This window comes from Cloeon dipterum, chromosome 3, assembly GCF_949628265.1.
Source record: "Cloeon dipterum chromosome 3, ieCloDipt1.1, whole genome shotgun sequence".
Taxonomy (NCBI): Eukaryota; Metazoa; Arthropoda; class Insecta; order Ephemeroptera; family Baetidae; genus Cloeon; species Cloeon dipterum.
The window spans coordinates 22,593,005-22,617,761 of record NC_088788.1 but is presented as its reverse complement, the minus strand read 5'-3'; the positions used below and the strand labels follow the sequence as shown (position 1 = coordinate 22,617,761).

Sequence of the window (24,757 nt, the reverse complement as noted above, 5' to 3'; positions counted from 1 at the left end):
CCAATCGCTTGTTTTGTAGTTCGGTTGCTGCACAGTGGCAGCACTTTGTTTGTCTATCCATCTAACTGATTGGCCCTTTTAGGTGATTAATTCAATTTTCAACGCAGCGTTGGCCGCATTAGCTGTTCAAAGTTAGGGATGCAAGTTTTGTAATAATACCACCCTGCGTTTAAAACTGATTCAGTTGTATATGTATTTTCTGCTAGAGATGAGAGGTGTTTAGATGGGAAAATCGCATAGAGGGAACGATATTCTGAGGACGCAAATAGCTCCGTTGTCAGTTTGTAGAAAAGCTTTCAAATCATTCAATCTCAGACTTCTCATCTTTTTCTTGGAAGCAGAGGACATCAAAAATAAATAGATTCGTGCGTCCTGTCTAACAAGTGGCCTTTTGCGGGCAGTGCTGCTAGACACCGTTCCAAACGTTGGCCCAACGTAATTCTTTGGATGGATCCACCAAAGAGGCCGCTCAGACGCGTCTTCTGCGAACGAGAATAGCTTCTGGCCTTTATTAATGCAAGACATTTTACCTAGGAGTGAAACCAACCGAGTTCTTTGTCCGTCCATGCAGTCTTAAATAACGTGTCCCGCGACCCGTGATATCCGCCTTTCCGCTCAGCCAGCCGGATTCCTACAATAATCATAATATGCTCGCTCGCTGGCCGACAGTAAAGCTGAGGAGACGACGCGGCTATTTTTAGCTTCTCGTAACGAGCTTTCCTAACAAGCAAAGGAAAATAAAAGACCTCTGCGAGTCGTGTACATTGTTGCAACCTAGCAGATGAAAAGTGGGGCTGACTTTATTTCAATCCTCTTTTCGGGCTCCATTGTTATTGAATGGTAATCATACTGCTCACATATTGCCTCCACCGAGCCGGCCTTCATTTTTTCTCGATCCGTCAGAGCAGTATGTGGCACAGATGTGGATGATGCTTCAATTTATTTTCTTTTTAATCAGACAGAGTTATCTGCGAAGGCCTCCGAGGTTGAAGTTCATTTTTTCTTTGGAGATCATTGTCGATGGGGGATGAAATATTAAATGGCGTGTTCGATATAGAATCTCGATATTCCATTCAACTGATTTCGTCATTTGGGAGTACGAAGTGAGCCTTTTAGAGTTAATTTTGATTGTGTCTCCAAAGTTTCTCGCTTGGAGTCAGCTAAAATTTGCTGAGAAGACATTTCCCAAGGAGAATTCCTACGTGGCTAATTAATTACGGGCGGAGTCTGCCTGCGAACGACAAGTGGCACTTAAATGTCGTCGGCTTAAGTGCCTTTCCGTCATAAAAATCGGCCGAATAGGGATGAAATGAAATGAAAAAGGCTCATGTAGGAAGAAATATGTATTTCCTTTGAGCCCGAATGTGCTGCTGTTGGATTTTAAAACCTTTCATGTTCGCATTCATTTTCACTAAGGCTTCCAAAAACGTGGATGGTTAATTATGGCCTGCAGGCTCGCTCCAATCTGTTCCTGAATATGAACCATCTGCTTTTGTAAAACCAGAGCCAGGATCTCGCTGGGAGTTTTTTTAATAAATTTTGGAAGAGGCAAATGGAATTGAATGAAGAACAGACTGATTCGCAATTTAAATTGATTAAATGGATGCATAATTTTTCAAGCAACTTAATAGTGTAATTTTGACCGTCATTTTTATCATAAAAACTATGTGATTTCCTCAAAAATCGTGTACATAGATTATTCAAAGAAAAATAAAAACTTTTTAATTAAAAATACGCTCTAAACAACTTACACGTTCAATGAAATATTAACTGTTTCTTTGTTGCTGTAAAAAGTTATTTTTTAAAGTAAATTGTAAAGGGTGCTAAGATTGCCTGAGATAGTTGCAGTAATGCATTCACTATGATATAATATTCCATTATGGGCCTCTCTGTTAGTGAATTTGACCTGCATAAGTTTAACTGTGACCCCCCCCCCCCAAAAAAAAACCATCAACAAAATTTTCCGTATGTGACTACGACTTCACTTTTTCTCATTTCTTTTTACATAAAGTAATTTAGTTTGCTCAAGAAACGCGTTGCTGTTGGTATCATCGCTGGGAGCTACCGCCAGCTCAACTCGTAAAAAGCAACGTTTGTTTAGTCTTAGCGTGCGAATCAGTCTGCTGTCAAATCCATGTCCGTGGGGAGCAGGCTGCCTCGTCCTCGCGCCACTTGACCTTTTGACGCCCTCCGAACTCCGAATCAAAGCAAAGTGTTTTGTCGACGCGAACCTGGATATTGATGCGTTGACGTGCTGGGCGCGCGGAGCCCCTTGTTCGGGTGACGGTATGCAATATGCCGGACACGAGCGTTCAAATGGAAGTCTACTCTCTCCTCCGGTCGGCGCTTGACAGCAGCCGATTTTTAACGTCCCAGTGCGGTTGGCCTCATCCGCTTTTCGTTGTGCGTCCTCAATTCACTCGCTGGGACCATCCTGACCAGTGGATTTATTCCACATCTGTGACCACTAATCTGGCCAGGCAATAATAAGTCTTGTAAACATACAACGTACAGTGCACTGGTGGTATTCAGTTGTAAATCTAATCAATATAATTTGGCAAATAATATTTCCCTAACAAAATTGCTGCAACATAACAAAATTTTGCTGGCTTTGGCAAACTTTTGAAATGCTATGGTATACTCGGGTTCTAGACACATGCATGCATGCGCATGAGAATTAATATTTCAACTTAAAAGCCTGATGTGTTAGCAAAACTTGCCCCGTCACGAAACAGACAGCACGATTCATAGCGTTCCCGGGTACACAGGTAAATAATCCACAAATTTAAGCCAAACCAATGCAAAAACTTTACTCCGTCGCAACTTATGTTAAACTTTCAGGCAGTGGCAATCTTCTTAGCCCTCATTTGAATTATGCAGATTGCGTGTGAGTCTTGAGAAATTGGAAAAGTAAATTCGGTGTCGTGCAGTTGCCCCAAACTATTATTCACGAGTGTAAAAATCATAAAGTAGAATGCTGACTCTGGCATGCATAATCCGTCACATTTCCAAAAATTGAGATCGATGTTTCAGCGTTCCCTTCAGGAGCAAAAGGTGACGCGCCAATATAGTTTGAGCGCAAGAAAAGTACGAACTGGACAGCCATGGCCTTTGCTTGACGACACAAATTGGACTGTCAGTTATCTCAGCGAAAGAAGTGACACTAAAAGTTTTAGGCCATTTATCTTACTTGCTTGCGCCAGCTGAGAAAACATTTCTCCCTTCTGTTTAAATATTTCCAGGATAATAACAAACATTTTTCATAATCAATTTTCTTCAGTTAAATTATTTCTTAAAATTAGCTTTTTCACACTTGTCATAGTTGGCCACCTCAATTACCGTACTCAATAAATTAAGCTATAAATTCAATTACAAACACGCCAAATCCATGGAATCAGTCCAGGCACGTTAGCTGATCATTTCGCTCTCGCGTGAGCATTAAGATTTCATGAATGAGCGTATCCCGATTTGGGTTTTCCTGGAAGGCTCTCAAGACGATCGCGGCTCGTCTCGGTGTCAAAGTTGTATGTGACGGGAAATCAATTCGGCCTGCAAAGTGATGTGTGTCACTCCGGTTGCACAATCGCGGCCTTGAAAGCGGCATGACGTGGGTTGGGAAATTGAAGAATAGCGAGCAGCACCTTCGCACCTGTGCTCTTGCTACGTTGGATTGCAAGTTGGATCGCTCAATCATATTTTTCTTGAATCAATACATTAAGAAGTGATGATTTATTAATATTTTAATTCAATTTTATTCATGCCATGAAATGAGGTAGAATTGATAAAAAAATGGAGGAAATATAAAATAGACGCGTATGTGTTTCATGCTCGATCAAGAGTCTCATATTGATTGTAATCAGATAATACCAACTCACATTAACCCCTCCTTCAGATAGAGAATGCGTTTAATGAAACGAATTAGAGGCAAAGAGTGTGCTCAAATCACTTAAGTGTAAAAATAGGATCCATGCTCTCCGTGAAATTCCTATATGCATTGCGAACGCGTGCGTTCGCGCTGAACCTTATCGCGATTCCTCGGAAGGCTCCAAATTGTAGTGGAAACAGTACCCTTAAGGGCGTCAAAATTGCTTTTCTTGGGAGGGCAGCGAACGGGCTGGTATTCACTCCAGCGTCAATTCTTCAGCAGTCAATTGAATCTTCTCATCCTTTCACTGAGTAATGGAAGGCGAGAGTAATTTGTTGGCAGCTCCCCAGACTGCCAACTATTACGCAGAAATAACGAAACTATTTTCTCGAGCGTGACGTGAAGGCCTGCAGGCTCAACGTCAAAACTATCGCGAGCACACAAGACAGAATCCGAAATTAATTAGATTCTGATCTACGCGCTTCCCGCGAATTTTGCTGTGGTTGAGAGTGGTGCAACCGCTTGTTTCTTGATGATAAGTTATAGACTGACATGACTTTGCAACTTGAAACTAGATGTCAAATTCAACTTACAAGCACACTATTCTGATCTTAACTGATGTGAATATTAAGCAATAATATATAATTATCAACTTCGAGAATTGTGTAAAGCCAATTATCTTCATTGATGGAACTATTTTTTTAATAATTTTAGTTTTTGTGGCTACTTTCCTTTTATTTAACAAATTGATTCTTTGGCTAGTACAAAACAAATTAATTTTTTACAAAATATGCTCAAATTGAATTAGTTTTAAAATTTTTCAATTATGTCTCGTAAACAGCGGAATTTAACAAGATATCTGCTATGTACAATTATTGTCATTAAATTAAAATCTCAAACAAAATTAATTAAAAAAAGACGTGCGTTTATTTCGGGATGCTAAACTGTACAGATTTTGTAAAATAAAAATTGTAAATGTGCTGTTGTGAAGATAATTCAAATCTGACCAGTTTAATATTGGTAACAAACTCATAATTTTTATTTAACCTTTAATTTGCACTAAAATTTGTGCTCTATATTCTTCCTGACGTTTTGCCAGTTAAAAAAATGATGTTAAAACTTCATGTATTTACCACAGAAATTTCTCTTCTTGCTCAAACACAAGAATATTCTTGTTATTTTCACTCGGTACTTTTACAATTCTATGTGCATAATGTTTGCAGTGATATCAGTTTTACTGCACGTGCTTTCATTTTTGCATTCTCGTGAATCCGACCATGACGCTAGCGGGATGTTGTCCAAGAGAAAAATTGTGTCACATTTGCATAGTATGAAGAGCCGTGAGAAGTCACACTCGGTGGAGTAGCATTGCTTTTGTGTCGTTTGCAAACAAGAAAAGGCCTGAAGCGTTTCAACCGGCCACGAAACAAGGCTCCCTCGAGTGGCCCGCCGCTTGTTTGCTAATCATTTCACCCAACCACGAGCATGCCTTGCGAAATGCATTCGTTTTATGGAGCAATTCCAATCCTGCACGAGCGTTTTGCAGTCCGGAGCCTGCTCGACTGGAATGCCTCTCGTCTGCTAGCGTCCGGTTTAATTTCGCTGGACGCGTTCAATGCGAGGATTAATATTGGTGTTGTTTGTACTCGTCACTTCCGGGAAAATTGGTTGCAAGCTCAAATTGAAAAGAAGGGGAAGGGTTAATTTGAAAAAGTTACCCGTTGAGAGCGAAGCCCTGTGTCGGTAATTTGCTTACACGTTTCCAAAATGTTTGCTCGACAATCTAACGAACTAGAAAGTTTTGCTGTCGAAACATTATAAGCCCCTTTCTGGGAAATGTGAGAGGCCTATTATATTCTAGTGAACTTTTGCTCTCGTTTTACATGATTTTCTCATTCATCGTGTTAAATCGTGATCAAAAGCAATTTTTGCTGACCTGAAAACAAAATGATTCAAAATCATATTTTATTAAGGTATTTTTGTGAGCTAAGAACACGTATTTCATGGCAAAGGGTAAGATAATTGTGAAGTAATATGAAGATAACTCATGGGGATAACTTCTTAAAAGCATGCGCTGATAAATCTTTCCTTGACCTCTGGCAAGAAATAAATCCAACCGTTTGTTCCACTTGGCTGCAATTTTTGACCACATAACGGAAGAATCGCCTGCAGGGAGCAGAAGTAACGAGAGAATTCCGTTGGCGCCACTAATTTGCGCAGAAGGCTTTATGGGCCGTCCCTGAGAGTCGCAGGACGATGTTTAGATCTTTGTGCCGGAACATTAAGAATGATGTAAGCTTGTCTCATTTGTCACGTGAAAAATAAACGGGGACTGACGAGAGGGTTTTAATTAAAATTACACGCAATGTAGTTCACTAGGAGCTTTCCGTAGAATGAGGAGCCTAACGGAAAGTGTTCTTTTGCACGCTGGTTGTGTCACCTCTGCAGTTTAATTAAATACTCGTACCCACGCTCGTGGTTACAATTCCTTCAATTACTCTGATGCACTGCAATGCAATTTAGTTGTAAGGTGCTTCATAACAGTCAAAAACAATTTTTTTCTGGCATTGATGTAATAATTTCTCTTTTTAACCACGTTAATTTATTGCAGCACACTTACTGAAAGTTTTAATTAGGTTTTTCTAGAGAAAATGTTTGGGCTATCATCTCAATTTTTCCAAAAACTATAGTTAGGAAAGTTTTACTAAGTATTTTATTTATTATGAGGCTTAATTAGTCAAAATAATAGCACAATAGTATTTCGAGTCTTTACCCGTTTAAAGAGCAGTTGAAAAAATTAATAATTATTAAAGTGTAATTTCATCCAGATGTTCTTCAATGTCTGAAATTGGCGACCAATGAATGAAAATCACATGAGACATAGTGATCTTAAAAACCTTGATAAACTGTTTAGTAAGGCAAGTAAACAAATTTTAAGCGCAAAAACCAACTATATGTAAAAGGTCGTTTTAAAGGCGGAAGCAGTGAGAATAGCTATTGGTGAGAGCACCATTTTTCACGAGCAAAAACGCCGGAGTGCGAATTTTTGCTAAGAGCAAGCACCCCCGGGTGTTGATGGTTGCGATGGCATTTTGTGTCAAGTGCACCCGTTTATGTATATGGGTGTGCCTGAAACTCCCGTCCTACAATGCGAGAGAGATTACCTGCCAGCGAATTCCCTCCCTTGTGCACGTTTTGCTTGTCTGCTTGTGTGCGAGTCTGTGTTCGGGGCCAAGAATATTAAGTGTGCGTGAATGTTCAGATGTGAGGAAAAACTAACCAAATGTGCAGAACCGGGCGAGCGTGGAGATGTCGATGTTTTTCTTCCGATTGCACAACCTTCGGCGCGAGGAGGAGAAGAAAAACCGACGCCGCAAACTAAACAAACGCGTCGGAGGTTGCTCCGGGGGCGGCAGCGAGACCCCCAGCATCGCCGGAGGCCGCTACGATGGCGGCTCTTCCACCCTCAACATCGCCAGCAGCAAACTGTTCGAGAAGCCACTGCTCATGCCCTCGGACAGTTTGGACGAAGAGGCACTCAAAATTCCAAGGTTATTTAGCTCAAAATCAAAATTTAGTGTCCATTTTTTTAGAACCTCTATACTTAAGCATTTCCCGTGAGCTATGAGCTCACCGGGTCCCAGTAACGTGCTCCAGCAATGTTGATGTTCATAAATATTTTTGAATTTCCCTCTTAATTGATTTTTAATTTAAAAATGCTAAAATATTTTTGATTAGCTTTATTCGCATATGACACGTTCATTGGATCCCGCATGTTGAATACCGCTCGTGATTTTAACAAACAAATTTCTTCTCCTATAGCCTACTGCTCTGAGGCTTGAAAACCGTTCTGACCAATAATCATTTCAAATCTTAGAAAAAGAGTTTGAGATTGCCTTTCTGCTCTGCTAAAGTGCACAGACGACCAACATAACCAAGTCATGGTATAACTTAAAATAAAATATAAAAGAAAATAATAATAATATCAATGGTAAAATTTTCTCTCCTTAATTTCAAAAGCGTGCGTTTATTCGAGCATAGAAGTGAATAAAATATATTATGCCTGCTGAGAAATGACTATTATATTTGCTTATTCATTGCTAGTTTGTAGCATATGAGTTTCAAAAGCAAAATTCCTTTCAGCCACACAATATTCTAATCTCTAGCAACCGTATGATATTTTAATTAGATCGCTGCCAAGGTAAGTGTGAAATTGCATCCAAACAGAGGGAGGCTGAGCCCGTATAAATAAACTCAATTGAATCTGTCTGGTGGCATATTCTGCTGGCACCCAAGCAGCTTGTCCTTTGACCTTTGCCCCTGCCACGTCCACTCAGAGTGTCAGTTTTTTATTTACTGCACACAAGAGAGTTGTTTACCCATGCGAAGTCGAAAGTAGCGCAGTTTGACTGCTGAAATTGATGGGAAATATGGAGCAGCTCAGATTGAAAATCATTTCCATCACATTGCTTGTGGGGAAAAATCAAAAAAGGCAAGATTACATTTTTGATAATACAGAAAAGTTTTATGAAGGTTATGCATCCAGCAATTTTGGTTGTGGCTTCTATTCCTATTTCTGTTCAAAAATTATGTCCCTTGTATCGAGAGCTGGATTCATCCATAAATCCGTCTGGAACTGTGTTTATTTAAGCAGGAAATTTCTGAACATAAATTGAAAAAAACAATCTTGCACATTTATCCACTGAACCAAATATGCAGATTGCAACATTTTTAGCACACAGCAGTGTATTCTGACTTACACAGTTACCCTCACTGAATGAAACCAACTTGAGCCTTGCCAAGCGTCACAAAAACTCGATGTTTTGCTGTCAACCTTTTGCGCAATCTAGCTAATGGATTTGAGGCAGCAACATGCAGCAAATTTTCGCCAGAATTTTTACTGGGCGATGAATGATCGACACGTTATTGCGCCCTTCTCCTCATTGGAGTCTAAGGAGTTGTCTGAACAATGAACCCAGCCACCGCCGTTCTCTGTTCAATATTTACTTTTAATTAGGGGTGAAACTTTTTCTATTGTTTGAGTTCTCGACAGGTGTGTAACAAAGGGAGAACGCATACACTTCAAGTCGAGCTGAAAACAACTTTCGTCTTTTTTCCCTCTTTATTTCTGGAAAATTTAAAAACTTGAGCGGCCGAAGCAGAATACCGAGAAACTCGATGGTACTTCTGAATCCCCACGTGTGCGGCCGTGACAAAAGCGACTTTCGTGTTCACATATACACATCACCGAAATGGGTTTTTGACTCAGCTCTCGCTAACTGCGCGGCTCTTCGTGTATCGATTGCTGCCATCCAGCGGCAAAGACGCTCTTTCAACGCCACTCCTTGAGACCTCTCCATTTACGCTGATAAATCACGATTAATTCAGTCTGCTGACACCATATGTGCTAACCAGAAAATTGATTTTTTGCCGATTGTTGCTGCTAGGAGATCACATGGGATGGATAAAGCCGTTTTTACATCGGATAACTGTTGCAAAATCATGCACCGCACCAAGTCCTGGAATTGTGATAAAGATAGTAAAATGTCTCGTTGAGTTAAATTTATTTTCTTATGGTATTTAAAAATACACGCATTTCATGGAATTGAAATGATTAAGCCCGTTTCAAAACCAACGAAAAGATTATGTTTCTTCATAAAATCGATACACTTACCTCAAACTGACAAAATGTTTAATGCACCAAAAAAAATTTAAAAACGCTATGTTTCAGCCATTTTTAGATGCATGCATAATAGAAAAATGATATTTGTTTTATCATGTTCTGCTCTTTGTCAACTATAGATTTAAAAATTTTAATTTAAGTTTTGGGCTTGCAGTATAACCCCTTAATAAAAGCTCGGTGGCACTAATATAAAACTAGATTTAAACACTTGGAACAGTGGCATTTGGGCTCCAACAAAACTGCTGCTCATTTTATTTCGAGCGAAATCCACCAAGCAATTCAATGGACAAAAATCAACACCGCCTATTGAAAGAAGTGGCCCAAAGTGGAAACTCAGTAAATAGCTTGACTAGCTGTGTGTATGAGAACAATGGACGTTCATTTCAGCGAGAAAAAGTTGTTGTTTTCATGCAGACGGCAGCATGCATTGTGGAAAATAAAGCGAAATGCGACGACCAGTCGGTTGCACACACACTCATTTATTCGCGCACCACTCTCCCGCAAATATAATACGACAAATATTTGAAAGCTAAATTCTCGACTCTTTTTGCGCGCACCGCGACCACCGCCTCCTGAATTATGCATTAGCTGCTGCGCCCTTTCCTGACTTAACAAACCCGGTTTGTATTTTGCGGAAAAAATTGCATGCACACCACGAGAATGTTTTCATCCTCTAGCCACTCTTTGCTCTGAAGGCTCTAATCAGCTAAATTTATTCAACGCCAAGAACTCTCCGCGCTGCTTTCAATTACCAAGAAGCACTTCTTGTTTGATACATGAGCCTCTATTTTTCTGGTTTCACTTCCACTTAATTGACACCACCTATTAATATTAATTTTTATCCCAAAATTCAGTTTTTAGCAACTTTAAACAAAGTGTCTTAAAAAATATTTGTGGCGATTAGCTAAACCAATCTAAAAACTTTTTCCTCATCCATTTGATCTTTATAATTCTTGAGAGGAACAGAAAAACAAGTTCAAATAATCATTTTCTATTAACGGATTGATTTAGAGTCTATTTTTTGAAACTAAAGTTGTTCTCTCTGGTGGAAAGTTAGCCCCGACTCCTGACATTTCCCCCTTTGCATCGTTTGCTGTGTTTATCTTATTTCATGTTTGCTCCTAACAAAATTTAGCGCCAAGAAGTGGCAGCACGGTAAAATAAATAACGCCACGCGAAAACTCGGTTACGCGGAGCAGGGAATCTGCACACGCCGGCGACGAAAAAGCAATAAGAGGGAAAAAGTGTTTGTCAGCTAGGATGGAAAAGTCACAGCCCTAAAAATATTATACACGCGTCCATGCATATGAAGAGAGATGGCGAAGGAGCGCTGCCAGAATCAATTTACGTCCTTTTCTACCGGAAAAGTGAACGACCAAAAGTGCTGACAAAATGCTACTTTGCACTTGTGTGACTAAAGGGAGGCAATGAAAAATGTACTGTCTTATGCCTTGAAAGCATCTAAAAATAGGGTAAAACGCTCTCTCCGAGTGTGAAAATCGAATACAATATAATGTTACGCAAAATGTGCATTTCAACAAGTGAAGCGCAGAAGCGCTCAAACAATAAGAGGGTTCTGACACATTTCTTGCAATTCAATATAGTGTCTGCAGCAAATGCTTTTAAACTGTTTGTGTTAAGGACGGAATAAGTAGGACTGGCGGACTCCGACGTATTTACAGACGGAAATTTTTAAGCCTCTCCTCCAATGACGTTACAGACTGGCAGCAAAACGGCTGTGACGTTATTGGAGGAGGGGCGTAAACTACCTGTCTATAAATATGTCGGAGTCCACCAGTCCTACTTACATACCGTCCTTACTTTGTGTTTAACTCATAGTACTCTTTTCTTCTCACACATGTATTGGTTCTTTTAGTTTAACTTTAAAAATGTATGAAAATTGTTTTGAAATCAAATGACCAAAAGTTTCAAACACGATTTTTTTGTTATGTTTCATTGGTAACCATTTAAATTTGAAACTAAAAGCAATGCAATAATGTTAACTTTCCCATTACATATCAATCCATCAAATGAGCCATAATAATCCACAGAATACTGTTTACTTCTCTGTTCTTTTATTAAATTTGAAGGGCATTTGTATGACATTTGACGCAGCAAACTCACTTGCCTCACTTTTCTCTTGCTATCAAGAAATAAAATAATTAAAGTGCATGCACTCTTTCATTGAAGCCCAGAAAAGATTTTGATTAGTCGGAATTGAAAGGGAAAAAAGCACTCGTGTGCTCTTTCATTCTAATAAAGGCGTTTCCATGAGCAGAAAAGTATAGAGCATTCGCTTTTATTAGCACATTTAACGACCATCGGGCTTCCCGCCGTGCGCCGTTGATGCCAATTACTTTCAGCTACATGACTGCACAAATTGAGAAGTTTTTTGCGAAATATGTGCTTGGCAGACGTCGTACATTCTGTCAGGCAAAAAAAATCTTTCGCACGGTATCTCAAATCACTATATTTAGTGGGAAGAAAAACTGCAGCTACGTGTGTGAAAATCGCTATTTTTTGCATTAGTGTAGCAGGAAACTGGTGCACGAACGAGCGGAGCAGCGTGGCTTTTAGGACGTACAGGCGAGAGGGCTCTCACTGTATAGTAAGCACGTGCCACCTGTCTTCATTGCCGACAAACTGCGGTTCAACAGAACAGAACCAAGTTGACACGCAAACCGAACTACTGATCACTATCCGCGTATTTTAAAACTTGAAATTTATGAAGCAAGTTTTCTTTATTGGAAAAGTAAATCATGATTAATGATTAGCGATCAAAATATAAATTTAGAAAAGAATTAAACGAGCTCGTTAAAAATTGTTTACAATAATTATATCTTATAATTTTTATTCTTTTCAAATGAAAAGCAGTTTTCCTGGAACTTTATTTGAGCTCTCATAAGTTTTTTAAAAGACCTTTGACTACTTGAAAGTTTTCCCGGCATAGAAAAGCAGCGCGGTTCTCTTGAGGAAAGCCCGCATTTGCTCGGCAACATCCATCAAACCGTTGGCAGTGATTTCTTCTTATGCTTTTAATTTGACTACAGAGTCAAGAGCAACCACTCTGCGTCGAGAGCAAGGAAAACCGAACAAGATGACTGATAATATCTATAGATGTAATGCTAAATGATTATTTATTTTAATATCACAAAATGAGTTGTCTGTACTGAACAGAATTATATTTTTTCTTAATTTGTAATTATGGTAATGGCACTGGAAATAATCATTAAAGAGAATCGTGTGATTGACGCTACTCTCATTGAGCCAGTTCGAATCCTTTGACAAGACGTACTTGCATTTTAATTAAAACGCCGGCCGGATGCGCGTCTCCAGCTGAGCATGTTAGATTAATTAACTGATTGCATATGCCTCTGAAAAGTTGTAACTCGCACTTCTTTGTGTTGAGGAAAGTTGATCGTTGACATTTTCTCACCATTTTCATGGACTCATAACCTACTTACCATCCAATAAATTAGTGCAGTTATGAAAAGGAAAACAGGAAAAATTTCTCTCTTTGTGTATTTTACTCGCATGGAAATTCGCTTGGAATGATTATGAACACTCAGTTTGCCTAAAATTAACTTTTAGCAAAAGTTTTATAATGTTGAATTCTCTTTTTATTTAAAATGATTACAACTTTGTTACATGAATCCGCATTGCAGCCATGAGGAAAATTTCCGTTAATTAAATTAAAGAGTACTACACGCCCCATTTCGGGGAAACTAGTGCGCCCAACGCTCAAATCGCAATGCACGCTACACAATTCGTAATTATGGTGTCATGTTTGATGTGTTGAGTTGGGATTGATCATAACAAAGGATTGAGTTAAAATAAATATTTACAGGTCTGGCAGTAAAATATAACGGCTGCAAGCTTTGTTCGCTTTTCAGATGATGTACTCTGTCAAAAAATCTTGATTTATTTCGTAGAGGCATCCGTGGTTGGATGGGTCACGATTGGAAAATCCAAAGGCCCCGTTAATATCTGCCATTAACAAGTAATGGCAAGAAGCACTGAAAAATGTCGAGGAAATCAGAGAAAATTGGCACAATTTGAGTTGCAATTATTATTTTAGCTTGTTCCTAGCTGCATTTTGGCACATTTTTCAAATTAATTTGAAGAAAATAGATATATACGGCTGCGTACGAAAGCCAACAATGAAGGTAATTTTCTATGGCTGCTTTTAGTAATAATACATTTTAATGCCGTTTCTCCAAAAGGAAAATAAGAAGCAGAGAGCGCAGAGCAAATTTTAATAAGTTTTTTTTTGGAGAACAAACGGAACGGACAAGTCATAATATATATTTTGATACACTTTTTTGTGCACATTTGCCGGCATTGTTATTTATTATCAGGGTGAAGGGCGTCGGATTGTGCAATAGCGCGGCGGGTGGCGCGGTGGCGGCGGGGGCAGGGGGCGGGCAGCGGCGCGCGCTTTCTCCGCGTATGTCGGTCTGCGGATCGGTCGGCGTGTGCAAGGCAGTCCAGTCAGTGAGGCTTGCGCCGCGACAGCCGCATCGTCCAGCCTCAAGGACGCGCACGCAGGAGGCCATGCCTGCCGCCCCCGCGCCCCCGCACCGCCGCTGACCAGACGACGGACTGACTGACGGACAGATCCGACCGAGCGAGTTTTTCTGTTGCTTCTGTGTTTGTGTTGGTTTTATACTGAAAGTTGGTTATCGGCGGAATTTGCTGTGATGGGGTCGTCCGTCAAGTACAGTTCGTACAACTGCCTCAACACTTGGGACAGCTACGATCGAATACCCAGGTAAATTATTTATCAGTCCCCTGCTGGCGGGTGTCTTGCTCTATTATTGCTTATTTGTGTGACGCAAGCATGGGGGTCAGTCCGATTGATTGACCCCCATGCTAGGAAAAATTCTTCTTCTATTTTACTTTTTTAAGGAAAATTTTACTTATGGCAGATATTTTATACTGCTTTGACTACTGGACAGTAGTTCAACTCTTTTTATGTAAGAATCTGTTTTCTTAAAAAATATCTGAATCATTTCTTTTTATTAGAGTCATTTGAGTAAAATGTTTTATTTGCGTTATTTTGAGCGAAGTTTTAAATTATTTAAGTAAAGGAAGATTCTATTGTTGTTCCCCCGTCTAGACTCAAAAATCATCTGTGGCAATTTTTTTATCGTGTGCGTCAATGTGGTGTAGCATAGGCCGAGTATGACTTGAATATCTTTTGATTTGACGACGTTTCAGCGACTTGGTCGCTTGTGCATTGTGCCTTTTCACCTTTTTGACTACCGTTAATCGTGATTCAGTGAAATAAATTATTTAATTAACATAGTGTTTTAAAAATATCAGCGAAAAAATAATTTGAGACTTAATCGTCGCCCTATTTCCAAAAAATTGCGTCGTTTCGATTATCAATAGGACAATGACGTCTAAAAATTCTATTTTTTTAATTGACGTATGGAGGACGTACCAAATTATAATGTTTTTTATTATTATTTTGCTACTGAAATTTTTAAAAATATATTTTTGAAAATAAAATATTTGTCATTACTTTAATAACTTAAATTGATATTAAGAGCCTTCGGTTCTGTACCATTATCAGGTTGTATTCAAAAAGTTATCTCACAGAATATAACTCGATATCATGAGTTATGTGGTAAAAATTGGTATGAAATGAAACCAATCGTTCATGGAAAATTACACCAAATAAGTGGCTGCCACGGCGTTCTCATAATATTTGCTGCAATAATAAAGGCCGCCAAGCTCAATTAAATCTAATTAAAATCAATGAGCCGCGATGAATTCTAACGCCTCGAAACAGCAGCCAGATATGAGATGTATAAGCTGTTTATAAGAATTTCAAAAGATATCCCATTAACATAATATATCGTTTGCACTGCAAATTGAATTGTGAGCAATAAATTTCGAACGTACACACGCCACTCGCTTATAATACCGGTATTGCACGGATAAATAATGTGCGCGCGCTTCACCGTCAACGACCGCGAGTGAGACGAGATTTATTCGTCCCGTTATAATTACAGTCCGTACGATAATTCGGCTCAAAAAGAGATGAGTTTCTCTCACTCGGAACAGCATGTGTGTTGGTACGCGGTCGTATATGCATGTATGCGCTTTTTATTTAACCGAGACACGAAATCCAATTTGTTCACATTATATCCAACACACATCATGCGCCGACGGCAGGCAGCAACTACTGTTACACATCAAAATTGCATTCTCGATTGCTTATGTTTATGTGCTTCGTGTATTTCAAGTAATATGCACGGAGTTATTATATTACTGATTTCTAGGGCAATTTCCAATTTAATTATTCTAGATAACTATTTTTGGATCAAATGTGTTTATGTTTAAACTCTGCCCTAAACACGCTCCCAATCTAATAGATTTTACAAATCAATATAGCTACGGTGAAAATATTAGGTCAAGTGTTTCTAAGCTGTTAAAGGGATATTACAAATTTAACATAATATGCATCTTAGATTACAATTCTTTAAACTTTTGTTCTAAATCAGACTCACATTTTTTTTACTATACCTTATTAACCATTTTCTTTCCAACTTGTGCTTTTCCAGTTATCATTACGGCTGGCCACTTTATTAAAAAAATAAACTTAATCGATCAGAATGATAAGCACAACTTGGTTAAAAAATTTGATCAATTCAATTGTAATGTAGCATACATATGCTGTGGTAAAATTAGTAAAAATTGCTCCCAACATCCCCTCTCTGGAGAACAGTTTTAATGAAGGAAATGTAACAAAGCACGATAGCTTGCTTTGAACTTAAATTTTTATATTTCTTAAATACAAAATTAACAGCCTGTTATTCTGCTACAGCAGGCATCGCGAAATTCGAACGCAGGCTTGTTGATTACCAACTCTTTGTGCATGAGCGCTCCAACGTGCCGCATAGCCGAGCTCTCATTTCTTGTGATGTTTTATTCAGACGGAGCGACTGGGAAACGCTCGTTACACCATCGTGCATGCTCCTATGAGGTCGCAAAAACGAATTCTCTCCACCGCAAATTGTCCGCGAGCCAAAACCATCACAAACAGACGTCATAATCGTGCGTTTTCGTTGTAGTTAAAGGTCAAGATGCACCACACGGCGCCACTTGTAGCATCTAATGAGCAAAACTTGCATAACGCCTCTCATTGCGCACTCTTGAATTTTTCATACACGCACATCCGCCACGGGTGTGCGTGATCTCGCCTACAACCGCCTGATTACAAAAAGATGCGAGCTTGTTTTCTATATATCTACTTTTTTCTTCGCCTCGCGGGTTCATTGTGAGACTGCTGCCTGCTTTAATTATACACTGCGGCCTCTCTGGCATGACATCGAAACATTAACACAAGTAAGAATAAGGTATAAAAGGAAAAATCACACCTGCACGAGGTATTTTCACTGCTTTCCGTACAAAATAAATCAGCTTGAGCCTTGCGCTCAAAACAGTCTCTTATTACATTCAAGCACGAAATTCTTTTTATTTTTCTAGGGGGCAAAATTTGGATTGGAAATGTCACGTGGCAATTAATTAAATATTAAAATGTGAATTAAGTGCTATTCTCAATTTCTGGGGTTCCGGTCAAGAATTAGAATACATGAGAAATTAATATACATAAGCTAATATTATTTTAAGTAGGAGTAAATTTTCAGGGCTTATAATATCTTTAAAAAAAGTCATGAAAGGAAGTTTTTTTTACTGTGAAATAAGCAACGTTTGTTGGCAAGTTTTAGAACATAGAAGTAGAAAATATATAATGTTTACATGTATTACATGTTTAGCATAATATACACGAGAAAATCAGAATACGGTTGGAATACAGCTTAGAGTAAACTTTAGCAAAACATATGACTTCCTTAAAAAAAATTATACGAAAAATTGAATAAATATATCATACAAAAATATTTGGGTTACTCCAAAGTGAAAAACTTGACCTGTGGTAATAAAAACTATGTATGTTCACTCGAGCTATCAAGCCGTAATAGACATGTTTCGCCGTGAACAGAGGCAAAATGGGCAGCAACACGCTCGCAATTTTTCCAATCTCGAGAGACATATCTGGCCGTCCCGAATGAGAGCAGTCTATTGTTTTGCCTAACGCAAAGTGACACACCAATATCTCTACAGCGAGCGAGCGCAAGTTACATGAAGCCAACCCTTTCTATTTAATCTTTGGACATTTTTGCTCTTGGCAAACACATCGTGGCATGCGATCATCCATTTTCCGCCCCCGCTGGGGAGGAATTATGTACATATTGCAACCCTTTCTACCATCTGCACGCTCGCGCCAGACACGTCGCCTTCGATTAATTTCGCGCCAAGCGGGAAACTCACTTTCCCAGTTCATTTGCCACGCCTAATTAATATTGCTCCATCCAATTAACGTTGTTGCAGTGTTTTCCGGTTTCACCAGCTCTTTATTCCAACTTATGTTAGTACTGTACCGTGCCCAATGAATACCTTGCAGAAAATTGCATGATTTGAGTTAGCTTATTATACGGCCTTCTGCAATCATCAAACAGTTAACATTTTTTAACAATAACAGAGCGCTAAAATTAATGACTGATCAGTGCTAACTTGATAAACGTTATAGGATATGGTGTACCCTGAAAATTGTTTCATAACAATAATTTACTCTACGCCGCGTTGAGTACTTATTACTTAACAATTATCAACATAAATCTTTATAATTATTACTTGTGGAGGGGTTTCCCTTTTTTCTTCTAAGCTTCTACAGTAATTGATTCATATTTTACCGCGTAACCTAAATTGGTGCCGTTCCTGCGCTAAAGATGGATTTGTAGTGCGTGATTTAATTCCAATTCGTTGATGTTTTCAGTCGCTAGACCCCTACTATTTTATTTTTCCTATTTTTTTTTAATATTTTCAAACTAGGGATTATTTTTTTAAGTATCTACTAATCAGGCGTTTTATGGAACATGAATCATATCACTCATGTTGCTAGGTCTTGGCCGCAGTATATTTTTAGTGATGCAGGGACCGGTGAAAAAGTAAAAAATGTAAATCAATGGCCGCATTCTTACACGACTTCAAATGCAAATCGGTAACTGCAGCGCAATAAAATACTCCGATTATGATAGCAGGCGAAATATGATGATTTCGTGCGCTTAGTGGGGGAAAATATTTTGTGTGTTTCAGCTCATTAAGGAAAGTTATCGTGCCCCGCTCACTAAAATATGGTAGCATACACGCAGCGCCCGCAAAGGATCGATTTCGCCTTCTTTACAGAAGCTATCATTTTTATTAATGATTCAGAAGGAGCGATAACACAGTTTTGCTCCCTGCCCAGCCCTGCTAGTTTATCAATCAAAATCCATTATTTCGCTGCCAGAAGCACCCGCTGTGTATAAACCTCATAACCGCTCCTCATTTATCTCTTCGCAGAACTGTGATGACTTAATAAAGACGAGACTTTTAGGAGCAAAGCCAAAACACCCCCACTTTGGATTATCAGAGTGCAACCTTATTAGGTGTTAATTTAATATGTTTCATTATTTATCAAATTACCCATATCGTTTTATTTCACTCACTACAGTATGGAGACAAATTCACTATGTTCGTATAAAACGAGTTCTTTTTGGAGAACATTGTGAACATTAATCTCATTATTTATTCCCTTTTAGAGTAGCAGGATAATCCTATTCCATTTGTTGACCCCGAAAAGAATTAATTCAATCCTTTCCTTTGCGTTCTGTATGTAGAACTGAATTACCTTTAAATTATCAGAATCATTACTGCTTGATATTAATTTTCCACCTCTGATTAAGATCAGTCGTAGATCACCTACATTAATAATTATTCGCGTGGTGTTCCAATCTAGAGACGCCGATGAAAAAACGGGTGGTGATTATAATTAATGAGGCACTGCCTGGGGCAAGTCGGACGTTGTTATGGGGGCTGACCCAGATTTGCGGTGTCTCCCTGGTGACTTCAGTGCGCGAAAACGCCCAAGCAACTACTAAAGCTTTACCTCAACAATAGAGCTCTGTGATGGAGAGAGAAGTGAGACGAGCGACCAACCACCCTTCTCTCTGCTATAGCTCACGGCCAAGGGTCACTTTCTTTCTATTCTTATCTCCTCATCTCATATCTCATCTCGCCAAACAAAAATACATAAAAACACATAACAACAATGGCCGCAGCGTTTGTCTCTCATTTCATTTACATTTCTACTCCCACGGGGTTTCCGGAAAATTATTACGGCAACCAATCCGTAACGCTCCCAGAGGAGTCGTGTTGAGTTTGCATTTTTTATGTTTCAATTTTGCTGCTCGGCATTGGTGGAAAATATACGGTGCAAACCGCGATTTATGAAGGCATATCAAATTCATCTGGGCACTAGATTTGAAATGCTATGCCTCAGCGGCTACTTTTACATATTAGCATGCGTGTTAATAAGAATCAAATCTGACTTTGAATTAAGGTATTGGGGGAGAACATAAGACTTGTCGTATTCCAAAATAAAAAACCTGTAAAAATTCACATTGATGAAATAAAATTATTTTGAATTAAATTGAACGCGATGGTGGTATGCATCACAAGATGAATTAGTCACAACATACCCCCACCACATTAAAGTGAGTCAGACACATGCCTAAAATTTCAAGAAAAGTGTATTGAAATCTTTAAGGAATGAAAACAGTGTGTTGGCTTTGCCCATAGTTATGTAATGGCACTCTTTTGGTATTAAGACACGAGTAGCTTTTATCCAGTTGTCAAGGTTGGGTCGTACACGCCGCTTACCAGTCTTGAGAGCTCCATGGTCACCTGAATAGTGTAGTCCCCAATTAATCCAGAATTCCACCAGCATGGGTCCAATAGTGTTGTGGTCATATATTATTCTTCGCAGGTATGTCTGTTAGGGTACCGGGAGGTTAGTCGTTTTAACAGTAAAATGCAACTTTTCCACCATATTTTCTTCCTAACAACTAACCACTCCACTACACCCTATCAAATCAACTCGCTGTTCTGAGTGCCTGGGGAAATTTTAAGTTGTTCAAAAGAAAGTTGGTGTGCCATTTTCCGTATGACATGCGGGTTGTCAATCATTAAATCGTTTGGGCCACCAGCAAATTCCATGTAGCAAGAGACTTTTAGAGTAATAATCATATGGGTAGCGTAAAATTATATTTCATATTTATTTCTTTCAAATTTAAACTCCTTGATAGTTAGCACCCTGACATAGAAATTAGCACTGCTTTTGAAAAGCTGATTCTGCCACTCTGAACACTGACCCAAATATGCGGCAACTCACTCGATTTCGATTCGAATGCGGCAAGCTGAAATATTTAAGTGGCGGGTGGAGCGTTAAAAGTGAATTACAAAGTGCTGCATTTTCTATGCAAGCATGCTACAACCAGCCTGTTAGCATACATGTACCAATTTGCAAGCGGTGGCACTCGTTGCAGTCGGCGGGCCGTGTTTGCCACGCTCGCTAAGTCGCCTCTCGGCCTGAATAATCCAACAAAAGCCAGACCGGAGAGCAACCCTTTGCTAGCAAATCGTTTTTGTTCTTCCTGCTGGGCAAACTCTGCAAAAATTCACTCCGTGTCTCCTTGTAATTAATGCGATTAACGAGGTGATACAAGCGTCATTGGGTGGTTTGTGTGAAGCATTTGCGTCCGTGTTTTGTGCCGTTCCGCGAAATATGGAATGATGGCGAAGGTTCGTTGTTTTGCGTGGTCGGCGAAATAGGTCCTACGGGAGTTTGTGTGTGCTAAACTCAAAATGGAATATATCTGATACAGCTTGACCGTGCGCGTTTTAAATATTTAATCTGGTGCGATTGCCTTTAGCTACAGTGCATTTTGACTTTTTCGGCTTGCTTAATTTTGATCGATAATCCCTAGATCTAATACTATAAGCTTACTTTGTTCAACCAGCTCCAAACCCGCAGATTTCGCACACTTATACTACGTAAGGGCTAAATTCTCCTGAGGTTTATGTGGATTTGGCACGCGGAATCGCGAACGCGTGCTGGGCATCAAAGAGAGAGCCCTTGTTCCCCCGTTGATTAGTCGCGGCTGGCAGCTATTGAATAATTAGACAGACCGTGAACACATAACAATGCACGTCGGCCCCAGCCACGGCGCCCATGAATATTTCAAAATTTAATTTGTCATAATGCAGAGCGAACAACAAAACACGCAGGCTCTATTTTAAATAGGGTGGTCCCTGCCCGCGAGAGAGAGAGAGAGAGAGAGAGAGAAAATAATAATGAAACTACCGCGCAATTTCTAACTCGGCTTGCTCTTTGCTCTCTGAATTTAAATAATTATTATTGCGGGAAAACGAGGAGGAAGGTGTATATATGCTCCGCGCTCACATTTTGTGCGAGACTGCCGCTGTAGCCGCGCCGCAGTCGCTCTGCTGTCACTCACGCACACGATTTTTGTCTCGCCGCTCGCTCTGCTGTCTGCCTCTCCACAGAAGATTTGGCTCGCCACGCATTGGTGACACTTGGCAAACGAAGACCGGCACTGTCACCACCGAGGTTGAGGTGAACAAGTGCTGGCGAAAGTTTGCGGGACACACTTAAATTTCAGTTTCTTTCTCCGCGTCGTCAGACTCCTTTTCAATTATTTGTACCGCTATATTTGAGCGTTTGTCTGTTGAAATCAACAGGTGGTTTGGTTGACCAGAAATTTTCACTTTCGATTTAAAAAACGTGCATTTTTTAAAGTTCCCATTGTGACCTTTGAATCAAATTTTCACGAGCCAAATCGTCTCTGGAGAATCGGTCTAACGCTTATCTCTGTGCTGAGCAAACGCAGATTAGAAGCACTCGACAGTTCTATTCTTCTCTTATTGTCATGTTCTCCGAGTCGGAGTGAGTGCCGAGTAATTACAGCATTAATTGGTTTATTGTTGTTGACGGGGACCTTTTCCTTTGTTGCAGAGTGCGGGTGGAATACTACGTGAATGAGAATACCTTTAAGGAGAGACTGCAACTCTATTTTATCAAGAATCAACGCTCAAGTAAGTGCCATTATTTTCTCTTCGCGTAATCATTCTGCGTAATTGCATGAGAGAGTGACGTTTGTTGCTCACTTTTTGCAAATTAATATCATTAAACCAGCCGGCGTTTCCTCGTGCAAATTGCCCGGCTTTTCTTCTATTTTTTTTTTAAAATTTCCTCAACGTGGCCAATTTCCAGTTCCTTGAGCTGTAATTGCCAAATACAATATTAATTTCCTCATGAGATATTAAACTACACGAATTGGCAATTCTTGTATGTGGGACTGAATAAATTTCATAAAGAAAATATGAAACTATTCTTCCACGTTCAACATAAAAATTGTGAAACGAGCAATTAATTTTGATCCTCCTCGCCTTGCTCCAATATTCAATTTGCGGTCAGTGATGCAATATGCACTTATTGCAGTAAATTGCTCTTTCAGCAATATTGCGGAAAATTATCCATGTCGGTACGTCGTGAAACTTGACACTTTTGTGCACTGCACCGAGAGCTGATTGCTCGTCAAAGGTTTTATATATGTAGTTAACAGCGGCAGATGCAATAATAGCCACGTAATTCTGGCCAATGCCGGCCTCGGGGTCAGTCCAATCATTAGACTTGATGACAATTTTGTTCCAAAGCTGCACAAAGGAAAGCCGCTAATTGTCCTTGTCTTATAATTGCTTCACTCTTACTCAAATTAAACACAGGATGCGCATCTTTAGCCTTCGTTGGGAGTATATTGATAGCCCAAATCTGGGGCATCCTAATTGAATTAAATTTTTAGTTTCAGCAAACAGGTAAATGAGTAATAATGTATACTTTGGTTTGCTTTGCCAAATAAATATTGATTATCCATTTTTCAACTCACAAAATTCAATAATAAAATATTTTGACGTTAATTTAAGCTAGACAAATCCACAATCACAGATATTTTTATGGATGCTATTTTTTAAAATTTGGAGAAACCAAAATATCTATAAATTTTTGCTCCCATATAAAATATAAACCATCCAAGAAATACAGGGAATTCCATGCGAAGCGTTTTGTCGTGTATTTAAAAATTTTGAGTTTGAGTTGAAAAATGGACACCTCGAAGTCTCAGTAGAGACCTCTATGCTTAAGAGTCTTATATATGGAAGGGAAAAATGTGTTATTATTGTGACAGTGAAAAATATTTTTTCATATTATGGTGCATTACCTTCCCTGCATGTGCATGGTTTAAAATGTTACCTTTTTATATAAGTGACTGCTCTGCTAAATCGCCTGAACACTTTTTTCGTTTGGAGTTACATATTTCCTAGGGGCAGAAGTTGACTGAAAGTATTTTAATTGCATTTCAGTTTTTTTACCAAGCATCATCTAGTCTAGTTGTAATAACAATGTTATATACTTTGAAGGTGGACGAACGCCGTTTTTTCAAAAAGCATCCGTTTCACTTCACGTTCTTAAAAATGAAATTTAGTCTTCTGAGGTTCCATATTTTGCTAAGTTTTACAGGTGAAGAATAAATAGCTAGTGCATGTGTGCTGTTAGAGCGAAACAAAATCAACTGCATTTACAATTAGACCGATCAATTTTGTTTTTAAAAAGCTTTTAAGCAGCGTTAAGTATGAGTGCAACGCTATAGTTGACACGAAGCAATTAAGAAAAGACGGCCGTTTAACGACGAAGGATCTCCGGTTCTCATTTCCCTTTAGAGGGTAGCACCTCAATTAAGGGCGGCGCCGACGGAATAAAAAATTGCTCCACTAATACGCTTGCCAATTAGTGTATTCGAGAGGCTGTCGGATAATTGCTCTTCTAGCCTATTTGATCTCTGAACTTGCACTTGATTACTTTGTTTTCCTTGTTCACTATATCAATTAAAAAAACATATATTTATAATAGTTAATGGAGTGAGTAATAATGTGACAGGAATAAAGCAAGTCGATCTATATTAAGCAGGTTAATTGAATTACAAAGATGAACTGTATGATGTATTGAGATATATTCCCTCTCGTGCGCATAAAATCTGCTCATGATATGTTGCTTTTTTATTCGGGGTGACATGCGAGGTGTACAAACCGCGAAATGATCCTGCTTTATGTTTCTGTGCATATGGGACAGAGCAAGTGTGGTAGTAAAAGATGCGTCGTCGATAAGCATCATCGCGCCGTCGTCAATTCCAGCTTGGCGATTAAGTGCATGCTCATTAAGTGGGGCCGTTACCGCGCTGTGTGCA

The 24,757-nt window shown here is 39.2% G+C and overlaps 1 protein-coding gene across 15 annotated transcripts in view; it reads left to right on the top strand.

The window, feature by feature from the left end:
• SLO2 (slowpoke 2) overlaps positions 1-24,757 on the top strand; it is a 98,109-nt gene that overhangs the window by 49,089 nt on the left and 24,263 nt on the right. For 10 of the 15 annotated variants that reach the window (XM_065486339.1, XM_065486336.1, XM_065486334.1 and 7 more), the window contains exons 2-3: positions 7,157-7,416; positions 22,474-22,553. In XM_065486339.1, the coding sequence (XP_065342411.1) occupies positions 7,175-7,416; positions 22,474-22,553 (322 nt within the window). In that variant the 5' untranslated portion in view covers positions 7,157-7,174. Of the gene's footprint in view, positions 1-7,156; positions 7,417-14,034; positions 14,320-21,924; positions 22,075-22,292; positions 22,405-22,473; positions 22,554-24,757 lie in introns of those variants that run through there. The other 5 variants (XM_065486337.1, XM_065486332.1, XM_065486331.1 and 2 more) reach the window with 3 other exon arrangements.